We start from the raw sequence: 23,760 nt of genomic DNA on the forward strand, positions 1-23,760 counted from the left end.
GAAGGCGGTGAAGTTGATATTGAGGCCATTGGGCTCTGAGCTTCCCAGACAAAATGCAAGGTGTTGTTCCTCCAGTTTCTGTTTGGCCTCACTCTGACAGAGGAGGAGGCCAAGAATCGCTGACGGAGTGGGAGGGGTATTAAGATGGATGGCAACCAAAATGTCAGGTTGGTTCATGCATGCAGAGAGCAGATGCTCTGCATTTTATCCATGAGTGTGCGTTCAGTCTCCCCGATATAGAGGAAACCCCACTGGGAGCAATGGATACAATAGATGAGGTTGGATGAAGTGCAGATAAATTTCTGTTGGGTCTAGAAGGATTGTTTGGGGTTTTGGACAGAAGTGTGGGGCAGGTTTTGCACCTCTTGTGGTTGCAGGAAAAGGTACTAGATATGGTGAAGAAGTTGGGGGGGGGAGTATAAAGTTGACGAGGCACTATTATAAAACTTAGACTATTGCTTGGCACTAGGTAATTGAACTGTGCGCGCAGAATGGGTCATATGAGTTCCTTGCATACCATATTAATTCTGTGATTCTGTGAAATTCAACTAAAATTTAGCATACTTTTATTAGTTATTGCTTAAAGCACTTCTTTCCCTTAGACATCAAATTCTCATGTGAAACTCATTCTTTGTTGAATCTGTCTACATCTCATTTCTTGACAATACCAAGTCATTCCTGTTCAAGAAGGCAATCTAACTTATTTGAAGGTTCTGAGTTCTACGCCAAAGGCTGACTCTTAATCAATATTTAAGCCTAAAAAGTACTTAACAAAACTTACCACGTGAACCTAATTTATTATTCACTCCTGACCAGGTGTCCTTAGCGACTGTGAAAAACTTAGCTCTTGCATGGAGCCTCTTATGAGTCAGTGTCTAGTTTATCTGTGGTAATACCACCAAATTAACCAACTACTCCAGTAAACTGACAGAAAATTGCCACCACTAGACATTTGTAAACCAGTGTAGTCTAATTTTGTTAAAAATCTCAAAACACCAGGTGATAGTCCAACAGGTTTATTTGGAAGCACTAGCTTTTGGACTGCTGCTAGCAGTTCCAAATAAACCAGTTAGACTATCACCTGGTGTTGTGTGATTTTTAACTTTCTCCCTCCCCCACCTCCCCAGTCCAGTACCGGCTCCCCAACATCATACTTGAATGTTGTTAGTTCGATATCAGAATGCAACGTTTGATTTATATATACTTTTTTAAAAAGATTTGCCAGAATGTAACAAATAAACCTAACTCACTATTCAATTTGTCTACAGCTCACTCAGATGCAGTCTCTTGATTGAGAATCCCTTATTATTGTAAATAGACAATTTCAATCTCTTGCACAAAGAAAGCTTCTCACCCAGTGAGGAAATAAAATCATATCTCTGTCTCCCTGCTTGAGCCCCGTCTATTCATAATCTATAGCAATGATTTAGATAGGGGGATTTGATGCAATGTTCCAAGATTGCAGATGATATAAATTAAGTGGAAATGGGAGTTGGGAAGATGCATCAGGGGTTGGAGAAACATTAAATAGGTTGTTACAAATTTGGCAGTTGGAATACAATGTAGAGGAATTGCGAGATTATCCATTTTGATGGGCAATAATGAAATGTTGCTTAAATAATAAGAGGCTGGAAAGTGTTGAACTTCAAAAGGACATAGGCATCCCTGTTTATGATTTACTGAAATCTAGTACACAGCGACAGCAAGCAATTAGGGTAATAAAAGATAGCAGGTTTTGAGAAGATTTGTAGCTCAGATTGAGGTTCTGGATGTAATTTTGCTTGCTAAGCTGGAAGGTTCGTTTTCAGATGTTTAATCACCATACTAGGTAACATCATTAGTGAGCCTCTGGTGAAGCATTGGTGTTGTGACCTACTTTCTATTTATGCGCTTAGGTTCCCTTGGGTTGGTGATGTCACTTCCTGTTCTTTTCCTCAGAGGGTGGTAAATGGGTAACAAACTCAAACAAGCAGACAAAATGCATCCAGAAACCATAGCCACTCTCCCCTATATCAAAGACATCTTTGAAATGACAGCCAGACTACTCATACCTCTTGGCATCATGGTAGCCCACAAACCCACCAACACACTAAAACAGCAGCTAATAAACTTAAAAGACCCTCTGCAGAAAACAAGAAAAACGAATGTCATTTACAAAATACTTGCAAGAACTGGAACAAACACTACATTGGACAAACAGGCAGAAAACTAGCTACCAGGATACATGAACATCAACCAGCCACAAAGACATGACCCACTATCACTAGTATCCTTACATAAAGATGAGGAAGGACACCACTTCGACTAGGACGACACATCCATCCTAGGACAAGCCTGAGACACACACGAGAATTCCTAGAAGCATGGCATTCCAACCAGAACTCTATCAACAAACACATCGACTTGGACCCCATTTACCACCCTCTGAGAAAAAGAACAGGAAGTGACAACATGACGGGAAATGACATCACCAACCCATGGAAACCTAAGCACATAAATAGAAAGTGGGTCACAACATCAATGCCTCACTGGAAGCTCACTGATGATGTTCCCTGTATGGTGATGAAATGTCAGAAAAATGAACCTTCCAGCTCAGCGAGCAAACTTACATCTATAATAAATGGTATATTGGTCTTTTTTACAAGAGGATGGGAGTACGGACACTTTACTACAGTGAGATCACATCTGAAGTTTTACCCTATGAAAAGATATCCTTGCCATACAGGATGTGCAACATAGGTTTACCAAAGTAATTCCTGATATGGAGAATTTGTCCCATGAGAAAGGATTAAATAGGCCAGGCCTTTAATCTCTGTAATTTAGAAAAGTGAGAGATGATCTCACTCAAACATGTAAAATTCTTATAGGGCTTAACAGAGCAAAGGTAGGAAAGATTTGTCCCTTGGAATGGGACTCTGGAACCAGATCTCAGAACCAATCTCAGAATAAAGGGTAGGCCATTTGGAGCCAAGCTGAGTGGTAGCAAGCCAGGTTGAGGGGAGACAGTGAGTAGAGCAGTCTCAGTCACCTTGGCAAAACACAGAAGGTTACACAAATGGTTAAGGCTGCTCACCACCTCAGTGACCTGTCACTTTGTGTTGGTGGTAAAGGCTTGTGACCAGCATCTGACATCCCTCCAGATGAACACTTTCTCAACCTGGATATTCAAATCATGACCTGAGAACCTTGGCACTGGCATGTCTCTAGTGTCTGGACTGCTGCCTGTATCAGCCATCCATTGAATGTTCTCGTCATTTATTTAGCTACTTGAATCAACTGGGAAATTTTAAATTTGATTTTCTACCAGCTTAAACATCTCTAGTGAATTGTGCATTTTAATAAATCAAAGATCAAGTGCTGGAAACGTTGACCAGTGAATAGAGTTACATAATCATCACAATTAAACATAAAAAGAATCCAATGCTGAGGTCATTGTTCATTATTAAATTATATGCAACCCAATCAAAGGCTATGACTCCTGCATTCTACTTCTGATCAGAAATATTAGAGAGCCTTGGTTGTTTGGATATGTGAGCACTTAGTGGAGACAGTAAGTAGCTGATAGCACTCTTAATTCTAAGCCACTAAATTCCTGGGTTCAAAATCATACTTGAGGTTTTGAATACAAAAATCAATGTTAGCACCCCACTGGGGGAGTGCTGCATAGTTAGATTGATAGAGTGACGAAACCAAAGCCTTGCTGACTTGCTCAAGTGAATGTAAAAGATTTCATGGTGTCCTAGCCAATATTTATTACGCAACCAACAGCAATAAACCAGATTACTGGTCATTATGACATTTCTGCCTGTTGAAGTGTGTTGCATGCATTTTGGCTAAAGTATCTCTTACATTCCAATAGTAATCACATGTAAACAAAAATGTCATTAGCTGTAAAGAGATTTGCAATGTCTGGTAGTCATGAAAAGTGCTTTATTAGTATTAGCCTTTTAAGTGAAGGAGACTTAATTCATTATCTAACTTGTGCTGTACTATTCTAGAGATGATGGATGGAACAGGATGGAGGTAAATTTTACTCTTCAAATAATCCATGTTTTACCTGCGCAGGGAGTGATTACTGTGAAGAGTCAAGGGAGGTTTAATCTCTATCTTATTGATTTAGTATTGACCTGCAATTGTTTTATTAGGTAGTACACTAAAAAAAAGTATTAGATAATATTTGCAGGCTTAATGGTGTTATGCCCCATATAAGCCTCCTCCCATTCTGCTTCATGTAGCCCAGTGCTTCCCAAACTTCATTCCATTGTAACTCTTTTTGGTGCCTGAAGATTGACACAACTCTTCATTGAGAACTGAGATCATGGAAGCAGGGTAGCTGTTAGAATTAGGGAGGGATTACACCTCTGTCAGAGTTCAACTGGAGGTCATTGTTACCTCAGAATTTATCACTCCCCCCCCCCCAAAGAAAATCCATTTGTGATCCAACTTAAGGCCCTGACCACCACTTTTGGAAAGCAAGAATGAAATCCCCTCAACAGATCCTTCTTCCTTTGTATGTTTATTCTGAGTTCCCTTAATGCAACTCTGTCAGTTACCTCAAGTCCTATTTGTGATGGCAGATTCCACATTTTAAAGACCATTTGGGTAAATATGTTTTCTTTCTGTGAATTCCCTTTTAAATTCCAGATAACCGCGAATAAAACCCTTATTCTGGTCTTACTCAAGAAGAAACATCTTTTCTGTTTCCCCTTTCAAAGTCTTTCATTGTCTTATAAAGCTCTACCAGGTCACCCCTCAGTGTTATCCTTTGTAAAGAGTTAAAAAAGACAACTACCTGATGAAGGAGCAGCGCTCCGAAAGCTAGCACTTCCAATTAAACCTGCTGGACTATAACCTGGTGTTGTGTGATTTTTAACTTTGTACACTCCAGTCCAACACCAGCATCTCCAAATCATGCCTTTATAAAGAGAGCGCTTCAAACAATGTAATTTTTCCCACTATCAATGAGTTCTGGCAAAATTCTAGTTTTTTTTATTCCTGCGCCACTTTCTCAGCGTTGAAGGAACATACTCTGTATCTAAACTGTTTCAGGCATGGGAGTAATGGAATAGTGTCAAGGAAGCTTTATTACTGCAGCGGTTCCATGTTGTATTTGAACAAGGGCAAAGAAAACAGTAACATGGCCCATTGCTAACTTTAACTTGATGAAGGTGTAAGAAGGTTTTGTGAAACATTGTCATTTACCATAACCTGTTTGATGCAGTCCTCAGCGTTGTCACCTGAGACACAGTTTACTGATGTCCACATGTCGCACTTATTCTTTTCAGCATCACCAATTGTACACCAGCGTATCTTATCACTCAAGCTACCGGGCTCTACAACACAAACAATTGGAATTGTTTGTTAGACTCACGTCACTGTAATTTTTGGACTGGGCAGCTTTTCAATCTGTAAGTTCTTATGGAAACATACAGCACAAATTGAAAAACTCGAGTTCCCGTCACTACACAGTGAAGAAGTAGGAGCTTTCATTGTCTTGCAATCTTTCAGCAGCAGTGGAAAGAGAAGAACAGAGCCAATATTTCAAGTCAAATATTACTCCTCCAGTTCTGAAGTAATTCAGATACCTGAAGGGTTACATAGGCCACCACAGCTTAAAGTAGATAAGACATGAGCACTGAAGAAGAGGCATCCAAGGTTACTGCGGCAAGGGAAGGTGGAAGTTGCAGAGACATGGTCATAATTGTTCATCTTCCTTAGACTCAGAGTGGTACCAAAATTTGGAGAATCACAAATATTACCCTCTTGTTGAAAAAGCCAGTCAGGTTATTTACACAGGTAGATAAACTCTTGAAACAATAATTAGGGTCAAGATTAATAGGCATATGGACAAAGATGCTGAAAAATGTGTTGCTGGAAAAGCGCAGCAGGTCAGGCAGCATCAAAGGAGCAGGAGAATCGGCGTTTCAGGCATAAGCCCTTCTTCAGGACAAAGATGGGTTAAATCCAGCATGAATTTCTTCAAATGCAGCATGGGTTTTTAAAAGTAAAGCCATGTTTAACTAGCTTGCTAGAATGGTTTTAAGAGGTGACCATGTGAGTTGATATGGGTGTTTGATATATGCCCATACAAGCGGCTTATGGACAATGTTATAGCTCAAGGAATACAAGAGATATTAAAACCTCGGCTGCAGAATTGGCTGACTGACAGGAAATAAAGAGAAGTGGTTAATGGATGATTTTCAGTTATAGAAAGATGTGCGATGGTGCTCTCTGGTTTTTGGGATGTTGAGGCACCGATCTTCCTGCTATATCAACAATTCTAGACTATAGCTTATAGGGTTTCAAAGTTTGCCAAATATACAAATTGTGGAAGCAATGAGAAGTATAAGAATAGTGTGGAACCTCATTCAGGATATACACAAGTTGTGGAATAGATGCTGAGATGGCAGGTAAAATTTAATGCAGAGAAATGTGAAATGATTCAATTTGGTAGGAAGAACATGGAAGGATAATATAAAATGAAGGGCTGAATGTTACAAGGGATGCAGGAGTTGAGGGACCTTGGTGTACATGTGCAAATGTCCTTGGAGGTAGCAATTCAGCAAGGTGAGAGGAAAAAGATTTAAAAGGACATGAAGGGCAATCATTGTTACACAAACAGTCATTTGTGTATGGAATGAGCGGCCAGAGGAAGTAGTAGATGCAGATACAGTTACAATGTTTAAAAGACATTTGGATGAATACATGAATGGTAAAGGTTTGGAAGGATATGGGCCAAAAGCAGGCAGGTGAGTCTAGTTTAGTTTGGGGAAATGGCCACCGTGGGCGAGTTGGACTGAAGAGCCTGTTTCCATGCTGTTGATTTGATAACTCCGTGTAAAAGGCAAAAGTTATTTTGGGAAAAGTCATTGGAGCTCAGAAGCAAGTGAGAGAGACTGTAAAAGGGTCTAATCATGGTGAATGAAAATGCACAATTAATTTTGCCATTCAGAGATACTACTTTAAATTATCTCATAAAATCAGACATTTATTTAATTTCTTGGTTAAAAAAAAATTGAAAGCAAGATGGAAGAACCAATATTTATTATAGCTTATTGCCACTTATTTACCACTGGAACAAAGGAAGACTCATAACTGTCAGAGATTATTACTACTCCTTGCTGATTAGCATTGTGGATGAAACCCCCATAACAATTTTGCACTAGATAAATTAATGAGAAAGCTTTTTTATTGTGACCGCAGAATTTAATTATAGCCAAGGATCACTTGTGGATGATGTTTGATCTTGGCCCCTCTGAATAGGTATCAAAAACTCTCTGATAGAGTTCAAAATCTAAGCAGGGTTGCTCAGCATAAAGGCTCAAAAATATCATTGGCAAATCCTGACAGGAATATTGATCCAAAAGGGAGGACCAAAGGTGGTTCAATTCAAACTAGTAAATGGTTACATTCAGTTCTCACCAAAATATTCTCTTACCTTTGGTAATGGTTTTCAGAGCATTTACATAATTCGTGCCAAGGTACAGAAGGTAATCAGTTGCTTTGGGAAGGTGAATCAGTTGTTCCGTCGCATCTTTAAACATCAAATCCTTCCGTCCATATTGTGATGAACTGAAAAGTTTAAATGTTCCCTGACTCTGTGGCCCAAATCTTTTCTGTAAAACATAACATTAGGAAACCCCAATAGTATTAATGAACTCTCATCAATCTTGAGGATTAAACAATGCTTTTCAAACTAAAAACTAGCAATAATCTTCCAAGTTAATAACTTGCCTGGAATGTTAATATTAAATTTTATCCATCACCAGTAGTAGGGACCATGCATGCATCCTGACTTATTTTCAATTTATAATTGACACCAGCACTTAGATGTTCCTGATTCTCTATGAAGACTCCATTACAAACTGAACACTGTTACAAGGGTTGACCAAAAGCACACAAATCTGACCCATGCTTCATTGCGGAGAGAAACTTTTCATGTCTGAAACCTTTGTAGCAGCAACAATTTTTCACGAACATTTTAAAACTATTTGAAGCTCAAACTGAAGGTCAGCTGACCTGCACCACAATTCTTATGACTAGAAAAGTTATTTTATGTGATTACATCTTTTGGTATCAGCAAACCGCATACAAAAATCTGACAGCAATTGCCCTGTGGTGTTCTCCCTGTATATTTTGTTACAGTTTCACTTGAGTAGAAACCACCTTGTTTAGGGGGCATTTGGATTTACTGGAGAGTGAGAGAGTTGTACTTTCAGCTCTGGGTTCTGATCAGGTTCACACTGAGTTGATAAAAATCTCCTCTCTCCGAAACCAAAATGAGGGCCATACGAATTGAGCACAGATATTTTCAGCTGGGTGGGTAGGTGTATGTTCATAACATAAATTATCCATAAGTTTCAAAAACCGACATCCACAAGTCACATTCAGCGAGATGTATCCATTTCTCCTGTCCTTACATGGATACCTAGCAAGTCCCAGAGCAGAGGTCAGCGCGGGGAAAGCAAGTCCCGGAGAAAACTTACCTTGGAGCAGCTGAGAGCTAGTGAGGAGCGGACTGAAGGCTTGTAGTGTAGTGGGTACGGTTGTTGGACTGGTTTATGGTGCAGGCGATCAGACTACATGTGGAAGCTGAGCTACTGTAATGTGTTATCTATCTGTAATTTGTTTATTTGACTGTAATGTCTATTCTTTTAACTATGTCATGTTTCTAACTTATGCTATGCATTACTGTAAAGTAATGCAACTACTTAATTCCTCTTTTTGTATCTAAGATTTTTACCTAGGTACCTGTACCTAAGATGGCACCATAGAGGCGACATTGTAAAACTTTCCATTGTACTCCTGTACATCTGTACATGTAACAATAAAGGATATTCTATTCTTGAAAAATACCTCAAGCAGCAAAGAGTGTTTTATGAACAACCGACTAATACATAATTTATGAATTATGCTTCAATTGTGAATTTGGAGTTGTATGTTTATCTCAGCGTGTATGATGCAAACCCAGCAGATAAATCAAAGCTCGTGTGCCCATCGAGGCTGCCCCATACTGTCATAGTGCAGCAGAACACTATGGTCTTCTGCTGTCTCCAGTGCAGACTGGGAGAGGGACAAACAAAAATGGAGAAAGAACCCTGGATCAATTTAGAGGGAGAAAATTCATTTCTAATTTTTAAAGATAATCAAAAGAAGTTTCTGGAAACCAGTGATTAGGAGACACACTACCCAAGGTAGTTTTCATAAAAATATTGTCATTGTTCAGAATTAAAAAGTTATCCAAATCGCTGGTCAATATTCATCCTTTAATTGACACCAGATTACCTGGTTATGGATCCATCTGCTGTTTGTGGGACATGAACAAATTGGCAAATGTGTTTGCTTATATAAGAGCAAGTATTGCACTCAATTCCATGGAAAATGAATGAGCATGTTTGAGAGACTTTATGTGGCAGTGAGAGTTCCAAATCTATCATGCTGGTGACCCATGCATCATTTCCAAGCTGTTTGGTATTAGGCATTGACACTTAATGAAAGATCCCATTCTGCATGTTCCTGAATACCTGGGCTGTCGAGAGGAATCTCCAGATCTCATTATTTTTCGCATCTTCAACAGTTCCGCTCCTTACGACCACTGCATGAGCTGGCACTTTTGCCCAGTTACACTCTTTGTATTTATCGACTGCCTTTCTGGTATCATCTAAGCACAGGAGCTCATAGTTTGCCTTCTCAGCAGCTGAAGAATAATGCAAAAAAATACATTATCAAGAAGGCTGTGCATTGCTCACAGTCACCGGTCCTGGCCCCAGTTCAGGCAATATAAGTTAAATTGGTACATATAACATAGGGTTGGATTTTCTGCCTACTCCATGGAGATCAAGCTGGTTTATTGGAAGAGATTCTCTGCCTTGCAGGGAATTTGGCATCTCACCATTTGGGGAAGCTATCAGCTAAATACATGGGGTCTACCTCCAGTAGGGCGGGGCAGGGGAGACATATTAGGGAGAGATCTGCTCCCAGATGTGCAAGCAAAAACTGTTGAAATCAAAGTTGATACTGACCCAGCTCAACCCCAATGGGCTGCTGGTTTAAAAATTGCTCAAGTCTTCTCTGCTGCTCAGGTCAGCAGCAGTATCTCCTTAAGTAAGGTACCGTCACGGTTCTTGACTCACGGCAGCATGCTAGCTTCCCCTGGTGGTCTTGTCTAGAATTCAAAATCACTTTTCTTCTGAATGGTCATGCTACATTGAAAACTTGCTCAGGGTCCTTAACTAGGCAGTAAACACGGAGGCAGACTAATGTCTCCTGAATGGTTACAAATGTGGGCTCAGGTCACTTATTCGGTGACAACATCAGGCTCCAAAAACTGGTGAGAAATGGTGGTTTGTGTGTGGAATGAACCTGCAGGGAAAGTGGTGGATGCTGCTACAATTGTAACATTTAAAAACAAATTTAGATAAGTACAGGAGTAAGAAATGTTTGCAGGGATATGTGCCAAACGCAGGCAGGTGGGACCAGCTTAGTTTGGGATTATGGTCGGCATGGACTGGTTGAACCGAAGGGTCTATTTTCATGCTGAGTCCATAGGACAAAATGAGGACTGCAGATGCTGGAGAGTCAGAGTTGATAAAGCGTGGTGCTGGAAAAAGCACAGCAGGTCAGGTAGCATCCGAGGAGCAAGAGAGTCAAAATTTCAGGCATAACCCTTCTTCAGTCCTGTCAACTGTCTTGCTCCTCAGATGCTGCCTGATTTGCTGTGCTTGTTCCAGTGCCACGCTTTATCAACTCTATGAGTCTAAATTCAGTTGACGTGGTGTCCATGAATAAAGTTCTAAAGTTTCCATGTGTTCCCATGTTCTCACACTCATACAGACAATTTCTGTTAAAAATTGACCCATTCTAAATCTAAATTGTTCCTGTCACTTTTTAAAATCATTGAAGGAATGCCAATGAGAAAATAATCTACTAGAAGTAGATCCATCTGTCCTTTTGTCTCAATTCTACTCTGGTATGAATTAGAAACATTGCACATATTTAGACTGGACAATTCAAATTCAGTTTATAATGTCACAGCTCTGAAAACTTTACCAAGTTCAACTTTCAAGAAATACCTGGAGTCTTCAAATAAAAGTTTGAATGAATATAGTAAAGGAAAATGGTGTAAATATATTAAGTCATGCTGTTAAGAAGTAAATAATCTCTTTTGGAATTTTACATAAACAATGATTTCGACCCTTGTATTGAACAATAGGAATTCCATTTACAGAAAAAAGATGGCAAGATTCAGAGAGATTTTTAGGAAATTTATTGGCAAGTTCTGCAATTGCAGGATGATTGCAATTGTGGACAAATTTGAATCAAAAGTGAGACAAAACATTGCAAAAGAAACAATTTTAGTCAGGACATGTTTTAATAAGATCTTTAAATAAGGTTTTGATGAGGCGCAGATTAATTAAAACCGACCCTACCTGGCACTGTGGTATGTTTCACAAAGGCTACATTTCCTTTTCCATCCTTCAAGCATCTAGAAAGAAATAATCACTCTAGTTAATTAACCATACTGAAATAGTGACAACTCCCAATGTTTACTGTGCAACTTGGTAAGCCCTTTACAAGAGCCTTCATCAAGGCTAGGCATAGAACTACTTGCAATCGGGATGTGTGATGCACATTTTTAAAGATTTATTTCCAAAGAAAGATAAAAATGAAAAGAAAAAGTTGTAAGCTTAATACTCCAGCAGATTCAAAGCTCGTTATCCTCCAGAAGACTAAACCAAACCCGCCAAATAAATGCTTCCTGTGTTATCAACAAACCATTTTAAACCGTAGACTCCAGTTTAGTGACACAACTCATGCAATCCACTATAACCAATGGCTCCTCCCCACGTCTTTTCCAATACATCATGAACAAATCCATGTGCTTATTATACTGTAGGCAAATTCCGCGTAAGTGTTTGCAGTTCATACACACCTTGGGATTAGAAACAGAGCAAATTGACTCCACACTACCATTAGCTGCACTTGTTGTCACTTTCTGTGACTGACACTATCTCTGAACATTTGCAGGATCTGCTCTCCCTAGGGTCACAACGCAAGTAATCTCAGCTGCAAAAGAACATTTGCTCCACTCAGTTCTGACAATGCATTTCAGTCTCAACATAAACCACACTCCGAAGCTTGTGGGCTCATGTTCCACTCTGGAGATTTCAGTATATAACCTCAGATGGCATAGTAAATGTTAGCTAGGACATCAAACCAAAGTCCTGCCTGTCCTTTCAAATATCCTAGGACACTTTTAAGGAGCAGTGGAGTTTTTATATTGTCTGGAGAGAACTTATCCTACACCCAACATTGCTAAAACAAATGATCAAGTCATTCATGGGACTATGTGCTATATTCATTTTGATTACGTTATAACTGGGACTGCATTTCAAACATATGTCCTTTGTGAAGCGAGTTTAGTCATTCTGAGGAGGCACATAATTTCAGTGATTTCTTTTCAGTGTGGTTCAAAAGCATTCCAAAGTGTAAGCTGAACAGTCTCTAATTTATTTAAAAAGAACACTGAAATAGTTTCTCATTTATTTCAGAAACACGAATGACATCTGGTTAATGAAAAACATATTTTAAATCAGTTTATACATTTTGTTCTACAAATAAGTATTAACAAATAGGGTGGAGATATCACAATTACTTTACGAGTAAACTGAACTGAACAATCGGAGGAGTAGAACTTGCTGGACAGCAGAAGGCTGATTGGGACTGATGCTGTTGTTCTACATGACAGTTTGATGATTTCTGACTTGAAACGTATAGAATACTTACTGAAATGCTCCTGAATAATCATAATAGGGTTCGTTATGTGATCGCTGGCAGTGATTTGTTCCTGTTCCATTGCAGAGTTTACAAAGACGAGGGAAAGTTTTAGGGGCACCTGGAACACAGCTGCTGGAAAAGAATTGTGCCACAACTGGAGAGGGAAAAGAAAAGAGAAATTAATGCTTAATAATCAAATATATGAATCAATAGAGGAGACTTTCCAGAGTTGACAACCAATATAGCAGGATTATTTGGGTGTAGTGAATTTTGAAAAATTAGGCACTTTGGGATGCTTGATCTGATTTTTCTCTTCTGCAGAAATGAAGGGGAGGAGAAACTGGAATATTCCTTTATGCAGAGGTTCTGATCTACCCACTTCTCCAGTATTTGCTTCACACAAACAATCTAGTCTGGCTGGGCAAAGATTCAGCAAAATCTACCCTTCTCAGTTTAAAGGCCAGACTCACAGGCCGGTGGATAACAGTTATGGATCACAGAGGAGCTCATAACTTCTGCAAAATAAGCACTGAGGGTACGCTGGGGATTACTTGTGGAAAAGCACAAAACCTATTCTTACACATTTAACAACAGATGAGGTGATGCATGTATTAGAGTAACAGAGAAAGTAACATAGAATGAGATTTAAAAGTAGGCAAAGACAAAGAATGAAACTCTTGTCGAAAATCTGAGATAGAACCGGAAAATGTTGAAAATATACAGGTGAACATTTCAGGTAAGGAAAATCGAAATTTCTGTGTCCATCAGTTCTGAAACACCAATCATGTGAATACATCATGTTAAGAATGGGTAGGTCCAGTCTGCCCCTGAGAATCTGGGAATTCTAGCAACAAATGTTCTAGATTAATGATAGCAACACTCTCGAATACTTAATATAAGTAAATGAGACGTAATTTTCATCTCCTTTCTCAAATGTGGAACTTCAGTTTCTGCAATCTTTCCTTGCATGTTCTCGCTTTACACAATGAATGTTTTCATCAGTCTTTTCTGCACCTTCTTTACTGCGTCAACTCCTTGTTTGTGACATGATAATCAAAGTCAAAGACTATAATCCAGGTTGGATATGCTATTTAAAGCTGTAAAAATGTCAGTGTCTCATCACAAATACACACAGTTTAAATATTTGGAAAGAAGCAAGCTTTAAATGCATTAGTGATGTCAGGGACAGCGACGGGGCCAATTCTATTTGCTGTTAGATAAATAGACTGGCATGATGTATGAGCAGAGAAAAGAGAAAGTAAAGGGCAAGAGAGGAGTAGAAGAATAAAGAAAAGTATGAAAAACTGAAATGGAAAGAAGAGGCAGAGAGGAGAAAGTGAAAAAAGAAGTATGCAAAAGGATTTACAAGGATGCCACCGAGGTTGGAGAGTCTGAGCTATAGAGAAGTGCTGAATAGGCTGGGGCTATTTTCCCTGGAACATCAGAGGCTGAGAGATGACCTTATAAAGGTTTTAAAATCATAAGGAGCATGGATAGGGTGAATAGCCAAGGTCTTTTTCTCAGCTTAGGGAAATACCAAAACTCCCCTATGTTTCATGTAAGAGGTGAAAGATATAAAAGGGACCTAAGGGGTAAATTTTTCTCACAGAGGATGTTGCGCGTATGAAAGGAGCTGCCAGAGGAAGTGGTGGATACTGGCACAATTACAACATTTAAAAGGCACCCATTTGGGTAAATGAATTGGAATGGTGAAAAATAAGACTAGATTAATTTAGGATATCTGGTCAGTATGGATGAGTTGGACTGAAGGATCTGTTTCCATGCTGTACATCCCTTTAGTTTTAAGAGTATGAGAGAGCAAAAGGGAGGCAAGGGTAAGGGAAAAGGTAAGGACAGGAAGTAAAGAAAACATTTGGTAAGGAGGGAATTTTGAATGATTGAGTGACACAGGACTGGAATTATGCTAAGTGGACTCCTGAAACCCCAGCACAAATACTGGAGGTGAACCTGTCTTTACTCGGCTAAAATCTTCCTGAAGAATCTAATGAACTGTAGATTCATATAGAGAATTTATTGATTTGAAACTCTTGCCCTCAGTACTGATTTCCATAATCCCAAAGGTTGAGGTAGTGGACTCGATGGGCCGAATGGCCTTACTTCCACTCCTATGTCTTATGGTCTTATAGTTAGCGTGTGGTTTCCTAGGTCAGATTTGGTGCCCGGGCAGAAATGATAAGGGAGGGACTGAATGACTGCAGTCGCTTTCTAACTTGTAAAGTTGGCAAATGGGGACCTTTAATGCCCAGATGCTGACCTGAATTAACTTGAGACAGGCTTGACTTGGCCTTTCCAGATCAAAACAGGCTGTTTGAATGCACAACTGGGAAGTGAGGTCCCATGCCTGTTGTAGGGCTCCAACTGCCACTTTGAAAGAGAAACAAAGAGCACTCACACACCAGGTGGGAGTCCATCTCTTGACATATCCAGGAGATCAACTTATGAATCCAAAAGGGCTCATTGGAGGTATTACCAAAAAGATTATTACTTTGGGGTTTGTAATGTCGTTTGTGAAACCAAATATGGCTAATTCATTAAGTGCTGACAGCATATTCAATCTGACTAGCATTAACAATCTATTTCCAGTCAACACTGTTGTTTGAATTGATCTAGTGTGAATACAAACATGGAAAAGTTCCTAGCAAAAGAAAGCAAAACCAGACATTACATTTTTCAATGGGATCTTCGTTATTGAAACTTTCTCCAAAACGTTTCAGAATGGTGCCAACTGGGATATTCCATCCAGCAGATTTACCCAAACCAGTGTGGCATGACTTCTTGCCCTTCAGCTGACTGATATCAAAGCCACTGCCTTTCTTTACCACTGCTACAGCATAGTAGCAGGATTCGCCTGTAACACACAAAATGCACTGTCAATAATTAGATCACAGCAAAATCTTATTTCCACTTCATATCCAAGTATCTGCATCAACCACATTAATTCTTTATGGCATTTTTACAATGAAATAATGTCAATCCCTGTTAAAATTCTGCAGAGGGATCACAGGTACCAAACTTGGCTAGCAGCTAATGGACTCTGCACAACAATCACCAGACAGGGTCATCCCCTCCCAGTCCAGGAACACTTCAGCGGTAAGGGACATTCAGCCTCGGATCTTTGGATGACCATTCTCCAAGGTGGACTGTGGGATACTCAACAACGCAGAGTGGCTGAGCAGAGGGTGATAGCCAAGTTCAATTCCTATGAGGATGGCTTCAACCGGGATTCAACTGGGGTTCATGTCACACTACAGGTGACCTCACTACACTATATACTCTCTCACACACACATCCACAAGCACACATACACACACACTCTTACATTCTCACACACTCACACAGACCCTCTCACATACACATGCTCCCTCTCAGACACATACACATACACCCTCCACACTCACACCCACGCACAAACCCTTCTCACAGGTTTATACTGCACACATGCAAACACAACACTCTCTCACGCAGGGTCACACTTACATGCATACACTCATTCTCTCTTTGTCCTTCACATATACCTCCCACATGCGCACGCGCACACACACACACATATATATAAGTCTACGGGATGAATTTGATTTGCAGAATTGTATTTGCAGATACATTCTATTTTTGCTCAAAAAGCACACAACCTGCAGGCAGTCATTCCAAATAACATTTTATAAATTCCTACTTTGGAAATAGAACCATTCTGACTCAAGATTGGGATACAGACAACTCTAACCGTACACCTTTGATACATTGTCTGAGCTGAGATGTCAACCTTTTTTTACAAAACCTTAAGTTATCTCAAGAATGTAAAGTAATTCTGGGATTTACATATTAATAATCCAAAACCTGGAACCCATTGTAAAAGACGAAAGACTTAACAACAATCTAGGTTTGTTCAATATATTGTATCAGTTGCATGCATGACACTGTGATCTATTGTTATAAAATCTATGCCTTATGATCCTGCTCCACAGCCACCTGATGAAGGAACAGCACTCTGAAAGCAAGTGCTTCCAAATAAACCTGTTGGACTATAACCTGGTGTTGTGTGATTTTTAACTTTTTCCTTTTGAAGAGCAAGCAATTACCTGTGACATTCTCAGCTGCAATAGGTTTCAGGCGTGGTTCAGGCAAGAGACCTCCCTTGTAGATATCTCCAGCATCCACAGTTATAGCATCTGCTTCTCGATTCTGAGGATGAGAAAATGTACAGTAGTAATTGAAATTCCCTGCAACTAATGGAGACTTTGCCTGCTTTTCCATCTAACTGTGTCAAATCTTTTGTGAATCCTTCAATGAAATTGGTTAATCTAGGTCTGAAGGAGACAATAAGTATACATCCTCCAATTTTACACATGGACCTCAGAATTCATGGAGATAGCAAAAATATTCTACTTTTAAAAACACATAATCACTGTACAGAAGAAGGTCATTTTCAACATTGTAGTTGATGTACATGAGAAACAGTATGAATTGCAACACTGACCATGGGACATTGAGAGACTTTTGCCGATGCTGACATGATTCTTCTATGGTCACTAGTCCTGATGAATTGCTGATGAAGGGCTTATGCTCAAAACATCGACTCTCCTGCCACTGGGATGCTGCCTGACCGACTGTGCTTTTCCAGCGCTACACTCGACTCTGATCACCAGCATTGCAGTCCTTACTTTCTCCCAGTTTCAATGATCAATATCCAGCAGGGGAACCTCAACCTCCATTCCCTGAATGTTCTCTGGATCATTTCCAATTGACAAGTCAAAACATAGCCCGCTTCTCATAATGTACCCGCTCATGAAACAGCTATACACCATATTTCCCTGCATGGACTCAAAACAACTTCATTTCTCCCAATTTAGAATTGCTTGATTGAAATCCCAAATCAAATAAACATTCAGCATTTGTGCAGCTTTTTGATTTGTTCACAGAGCAAATCTATCATTATGAAGTGCTTCAAATGGCTAGTAATGGCACACATCAACTCCAGCCTCCCAGACTGCCTTGATCTGTGGCAATTCGCCACAATAGGTCCACAGCTGATGGAAGTCCCTGGCCCTACACTCATTCCTGGAACACCTATGTCAGGTTCCTGTTTATTGACTGTAGCTCTGCCTTCAACACTATAATTCCAACAAAATTTATCTCCAAACTCCGAGTTCCAGGAGTTGAAGAAGGGTCACTGGACCCGAAACGCTAACTCTGATTTCTCTCCACAGATGCTGCTCGACCGGCTGAGATTTGCCAGGAACTTCTGTTCTTGTTTCTGAAACCTAGGACTCTGCTCCCTCCTCTACAACGCCTGACCTGCGAATCACAATCAGTAAAGATAGGCGACAAAATTTCCTCCATGATAATCCTTAATACTAGTGGCCCCAAGGCTGTGTGGGCAGTCTGTACTAAACTCCTTATAGACTCAAAGTTGTGGCCAAATTCAACTCTAATCCCTTTTACAAATTTGTTAATGACACCACCATTGTGGGCTGAATCTCAAACAACAATGAGACAGAGTACAGGAAGGATATCGACAGTTTAGTGGCTTTGTGGTGAAAACACAACAAACTCTCCCTCAATGTCAGCAAAATGGAGGAGCTGGTTATGGACTTCAGGAGGCAGAGTGGAGGACAAGCCCCTGTCTGTATCAATGGTGCTGAAGTGGAGGTGGCCGAGAGCTTCAAGTTCCAAGCAGTAAGTATCACCAGTGATCTATCCTGGTCCACCCTCGTTGATGCTACAGTCAAGAAAACACACCAATGCCTCTAAGTCCTCATAAGGCTAAGGAAATTCAACATGTCCAGAATGACTCTTACCGAAATTTACAGATGCATTCAGAAAGCATCTTATGCAGATACATCACAGCTTGGTATGGCATTTGCTCCTGCCAAAACCGCAAGAAATTACAGAGTTGTGAACTCAGCCTAGGCTGTCATGAAAACCAGCCTTTCTTCCATTGACTCCATCTACACTTCCCGCTGACTCGGGAAAGCAGCCAACATAACCAAAGACCTCGCTCAACCCGGGTATACTCACTTCTACTTTTTTCCATTGGGCAAAAGATACAAAAGTTTGAAAACACATACCAACAGATTCAAAAACAGCTCCTTCTCTGCTGTTAACAGACTTTTGAATGAACCTCTCATATATATTAGAGTTAATCTTTCTCTGCAAATTCTCTGTAGCTGTAATTCTATTCTACTACATTGACGTTTTATGCAAGATGTGATTTGTCTGTTAGAAAAACAAAACTTTTCAATATATCTCTGCGTATGGAATAATAATTATTCAAATCAAAATGATGTGCTTCCTTATTCTGACCCCAGCACCTCTGCAGCATACCCCTTGCGTTAGCTTCATTTTTGGTATATTTAAAATTTCTGAGGCAACTTTGTGAAGTAACCAACATGCTGCAACAAGATTGGGATTTCCTACGTTTTAGTTAAAGTATGGGAGTAGGCATCTGTGAGGATGAGGGACCCCCACCCCACCAGTGAGATAGCCTAATGGATCAAGTGGGAAACAAGCAATTACGTATTGATTATCAATCAATCAACCACCTAGCCAACCCGGCAAGCAAATATCCCCATTTTCCTCACAAAGAAGGCGGTCATTTCTGTTGACTGCTGGGAAGGCAAGAAATTGAGCTGGTGACAGGTTGAAATATAAGGGACCAGTTAGAATTGAGATGATGAGAAATTACTTTACTGAAAAAGTTCTAAATCTTTGAAATTCTCTACACAGGGCTTGTGGGTACTCCATATATTTAAGACTGAGGCAGACAGATTCTTGATCTTTCAAGGAAATGGGCAGTGGATGTGAAAGTGGACTTAAAGCCCAAAATCAGCATAATTGTACTGAATGGCAGGGCAAGCTCAAAAGGTCATGCCCTTTACTTCTGATCGTTTTCTTATATTCGTGTGTGAATAATACATCCAACTTTATGTTACCATTTCAAGCCCATTTCATAGCTGCCCTGCAGTAGTTGGATTTGCTTGTCCTAATAAAATGCAGTAAAGGTCATGGTCAGTGTGAAAAATGCATATCGGTAACCCAGTCAAATGGGCAGAGTCCCACAGTAAAATTCAGGACAGCACATTTGATTAATATAACTCTGCAATTTGTTTCAGGGTTTATAAAGTTTTTGTTTACTTAGATCGACCAAATCAATTCTTCATATTTGCCTGAGAATCCTGTAATAAAGTAATTAGACTACAATCTTATGTACAAGATCGAATAAAATTAAATCTTACCTTGATGGCACTCAAACAGGTTCCAGGACTATCCTTCTGCACACATTTAAAGTTGGAGAAGCCTTCATTTAACATGTGGCTTTTTAAATCCTCGCATTTCCTTGTCTCTTGTGGAGAAACTGTACACCACTTGATGCTTGACTCAACAGCAAATGAAAGGGCTTGATAAACAAAAAGAAAGTCAGATAATTGCACAGTGTGAGAAAAAGCACAGCAGTTATGCGAAAGAAGCACATTAAGTATCGAGAGAGCGAGATATACAGTAGATACTGAATAGAGATTTAATGGTACAAAAGAGAGCAAGATATGACTGCTTATTGAGCAAAGGAAGATAACACAGCTATAACAAAGCAAGGAGGAAGAATGGCAATTATGTGGTGAAGAGAGAATGTGAGGTGGGGTGAAAGAGTTAATAAAGGTGGTGTACAAGAAAGAAAAAAGTGAGTTTAAAGTTCCAATAGCACAGTGATTATAAATGAGAGAACAAATAGCAATTGCACAGGAGATGCAGCTCATTGATTGTAAATAGACCGCACAGTGCTTATGGAAATATCTCATCTTAGAAGATATGAGCAGGAGGAGGCTGTTCAGCCCATCAAGCCTGCTCCACCATTCATCACAAACATGGCTGATTGTCCAACACGAGTTGAAACCTGCTTTCTCCCAATAACTTTTGTTCCCATTTGTCCCAAGTGCTATATCCAGCTGCCTCTTGAATACATTCAATGTTTTGGCATCAACTACATCCTGTGGAAAAGGCTTCCACAGGCTCACCACTCCTTGAGTGAAGAAATGTTTCCTCATCTCTGTCCTGACTGGTCCACCCCGAATCCTCAGAATGTGACCACTGGTTCTGGATGCACCCACCATCGGGAACATCTACCGTGTCGAGTCCTGTTAGAATTTTATAAGTCTCTATGGGATCCAAAGGGTAAAGCACAGGGATTGTAAGGATCAAACACGGTCATTGCGAAGGAGAGAGTACAGTGGTGATAAAGGGAAGGAAGGTCAGTGATAGTAAGTAAATTAATAACATGTAGTAAAAAAATGATGAATGAAATAAATAAATATTTTGCTTGTCTTCACTAGAGAGGACACAAAACACATTCCGGTAATCACTGTAAATTATGAGTTGGAAGAGAGCGAGGAACATGGTGAACATGTAATCACTAGGGAAGTAATACTGTACAAACTGATGGAGCTGTGGGTTGACAGGACCGTGGTCTTAAAAATGGTGGCAAATGAAGCAAGTAGATGTATTGGCATTATTGTTCCAACATTCATTAGGTTCTGGAAGTGTTCTATCAGTCTGGAAAGAGCTCCTCAATTGAAAAGGTGAGAGAGACAGAAAGCTATAGGCCTGTTAGCTTGATATCTATCATGAGAAAAGTGTGGAATTAATCATTAAATGGTTATAACTGGACACATGGGAAATCTCAACAGAATCAGGAAGATTTTGTGAGAGGATAATGATGTTTAGCTATTGAATTGCATTTCTTTGGAAGAGTAATATGTGCAGTGTAGAAAGGGGAGCTTACAGATTTATTTTACTTTGACTTCCAGAAGGTATTTGACAAAGAGTCACACAAAAGGTTTTTGTACGTTGTAGGAGCTCATCATATATGGAAATAACACAGCATTTTGATCCAAAGGGAAAAAGTGAGGAATTGTCACCCACTCTTTAGTGCATGATGATCCTGCTCCTTTCACAAGGGGTCATATTATACTAGGCCTTTTTCAAAAGGGGTTGTAAAGGCAGAGGTTCCGATATGTCTGGAAACACCTACTTAAGAAGGCTTTTCAGTCTTTCTTTAAAACACATGCACAATGAAAGAAAAGTGGCCAGTTATCCAGCGTTTAGTTGGTTTGGCTTCAGCAAGCAGTCTGTTTGAAGTTGCAGGTCAAGATTTTAGCTGAGAACCCGGAGAAGCTGCTGGACCCAAAGAAACAGCTCATGCTGATCCTCTCACTCTCTGCAAAATCTCTCCTGAAAGAATTTGTGTTTGAATTCACATTTTTGTCAAGGGAGTGTTATGGGATGTTGCAGGCATTTGAAACAGCATCATTACGTTATGATAGAGTCAACTGGATTTTCAGATAAGTTAAGATGTTCTAAATTCTTTTCTATTTCGTTCATTTTTCATTCAGTTGTCTGTAAATAAATTCTGTTTTGTTTAAAACTGAGTGGTTAGGCCAACCGCATCACTCCTGGAGTATCCACCTCACACCAACTATAAAATTAAGGGTCTTGGCTACCTTCTTGAAATGTTTTGAAGGGGTCTGACCTGGTCCAAAACAAGTGAACAAGCCCTTTCACCTTGGATGGTCACAAACAGGTTAACTTAAGACAAAAATATCTCTTCCCTTGTGGATATCCTTCCCAGTTCCAATGTAATCATGTTTTAATAGAAGTCAATTTAACCAGTTTTCTTGGGTAAGTGAAAGAGTGGATTTATTAGTTCGTAAAACACAAGGAAGAATAATAAAATGTAACAGACATACACAGAATTGAAATGGGAAGTGAAGAAACACATAACAGCATGAAAAAAGATCTTTAAGCTTGCATGTGAGGAGACACAGACTAATTCATATATCCTTTACTAACTTTTTTGTGTTTCTTCACTTCTTATTTCTATTCTGCGTATGGGTGTTACTTCCTATTCTTTCTCGCATTTTACTAATAAGTTCACACTTTCTTCACAAAAGCCTTGTTATGTTGATTCCCTTTAAAACATAAATACATTGGAACTGAGAAAGGTATCCACCAGGGAAGGGTTCCCTTGTGTTAAGCCTGTGACTCTCCGAGGTGGAGGGGGCAATGACAGGAGAGGGGGAGACAAGTCCTCTCTTTCTCATTTGGAAGCAAAATAATTTGGGAGTGCCCCATTTGAAATCACGCAAACCAAGGACCCCTGTCCAGGGATAGATATAAAATTATTTTTCCTCATACCTCCCCACTAGCCTACCAACAGCACTAGTGTAAATTTAGAAAATTTTGTAATGCCTTAACATTACAAAAAGATAAATTGTTATCGCTAAAGCTCATTAAACCCTGATATTTGAAAAGCTATCAAATTTCAGAAAGCTAAGCTTGACAAGAAGACTGCAGACAAAATCCTGATAAAGAAATTGGAAAGTTCAGTAAGTGACAATAATTGCATAGCCTTTGACCTTTAATCAAATGATTTTAATGCAGTTTATTTTTTGAACATGTATGGGCTCAGAAAATATAAAACAGAGAGTAGAAACAGAGAGTAGTTATCTAGATTGAAGAAAGATTTAAAATAATGTTCGACAGGAATCAATTCTGGGATGGTTGCTTATTCACTACATGATTTAAGTCTAAAATTTTGCAGATGTCACACACAACTGCAGCTTATTGTAAATTCTGAGAATAGATGCAATATAAGATCTAAGATATAGGAGCAGAATTAAACCATTCATCCCATCAACTCTGCTCCACCATTTGATCGTGGCTGATATGTTTCTGAACCTCATTCTCCTGCCTTCTCCCTGTAACCCTTGATCCCCATACTCATCAAGAACCCATCTACCTCTGTCTTAAATAGACTGAACGACTTGGCCTCCACAGCCTTCTGCAGCAATGAGATCCACAGATTAACCACACTCTGGCTGAAGAAATTCCTCCTCAGTTCATTTCTAAAGGGTTGTCCCTTCACTTTGAAGCTCGAGTCCTAGTCTGCCTTACTCATGGAGACATCTTCTCCAC

The 23,760-nt window shown here is 39.7% G+C and overlaps 1 protein-coding gene across 1 annotated transcript in view; it reads right to left on the reverse strand.

Moving 5' to 3' along the window:
• The window catches only part of LOC122555750 (serotransferrin-B-like), a 48,177-nt gene that overhangs the window by 17,293 nt on the left and 7,124 nt on the right, over positions 1 to 23,760 (reverse strand). The window contains exons 2-9 of the mRNA XM_043701833.1: positions 20,031 to 20,191; positions 16,875 to 16,977; positions 15,464 to 15,646; positions 12,787 to 12,931; positions 11,430 to 11,485; positions 9,525 to 9,697; positions 7,439 to 7,616; positions 5,203 to 5,333 (exon numbers count right to left, since the gene is read on the reverse strand). Of these exons, the coding sequence (XP_043557768.1) occupies positions 5,203 to 5,333; positions 7,439 to 7,616; positions 9,525 to 9,697; positions 11,430 to 11,485; positions 12,787 to 12,931; positions 15,464 to 15,646; positions 16,875 to 16,977; positions 20,031 to 20,191 (1,130 nt within the window). The remainder of the gene's footprint in view (positions 1 to 5,202; positions 5,334 to 7,438; positions 7,617 to 9,524; positions 9,698 to 11,429; positions 11,486 to 12,786; positions 12,932 to 15,463; positions 15,647 to 16,874; positions 16,978 to 20,030; positions 20,192 to 23,760) is intronic.

Source organism: Chiloscyllium plagiosum, chromosome 13, assembly GCF_004010195.1.
Source record: "Chiloscyllium plagiosum isolate BGI_BamShark_2017 chromosome 13, ASM401019v2, whole genome shotgun sequence".
NCBI classification, from domain to species: Eukaryota; Metazoa; Chordata; class Chondrichthyes; order Orectolobiformes; family Hemiscylliidae; genus Chiloscyllium; species Chiloscyllium plagiosum.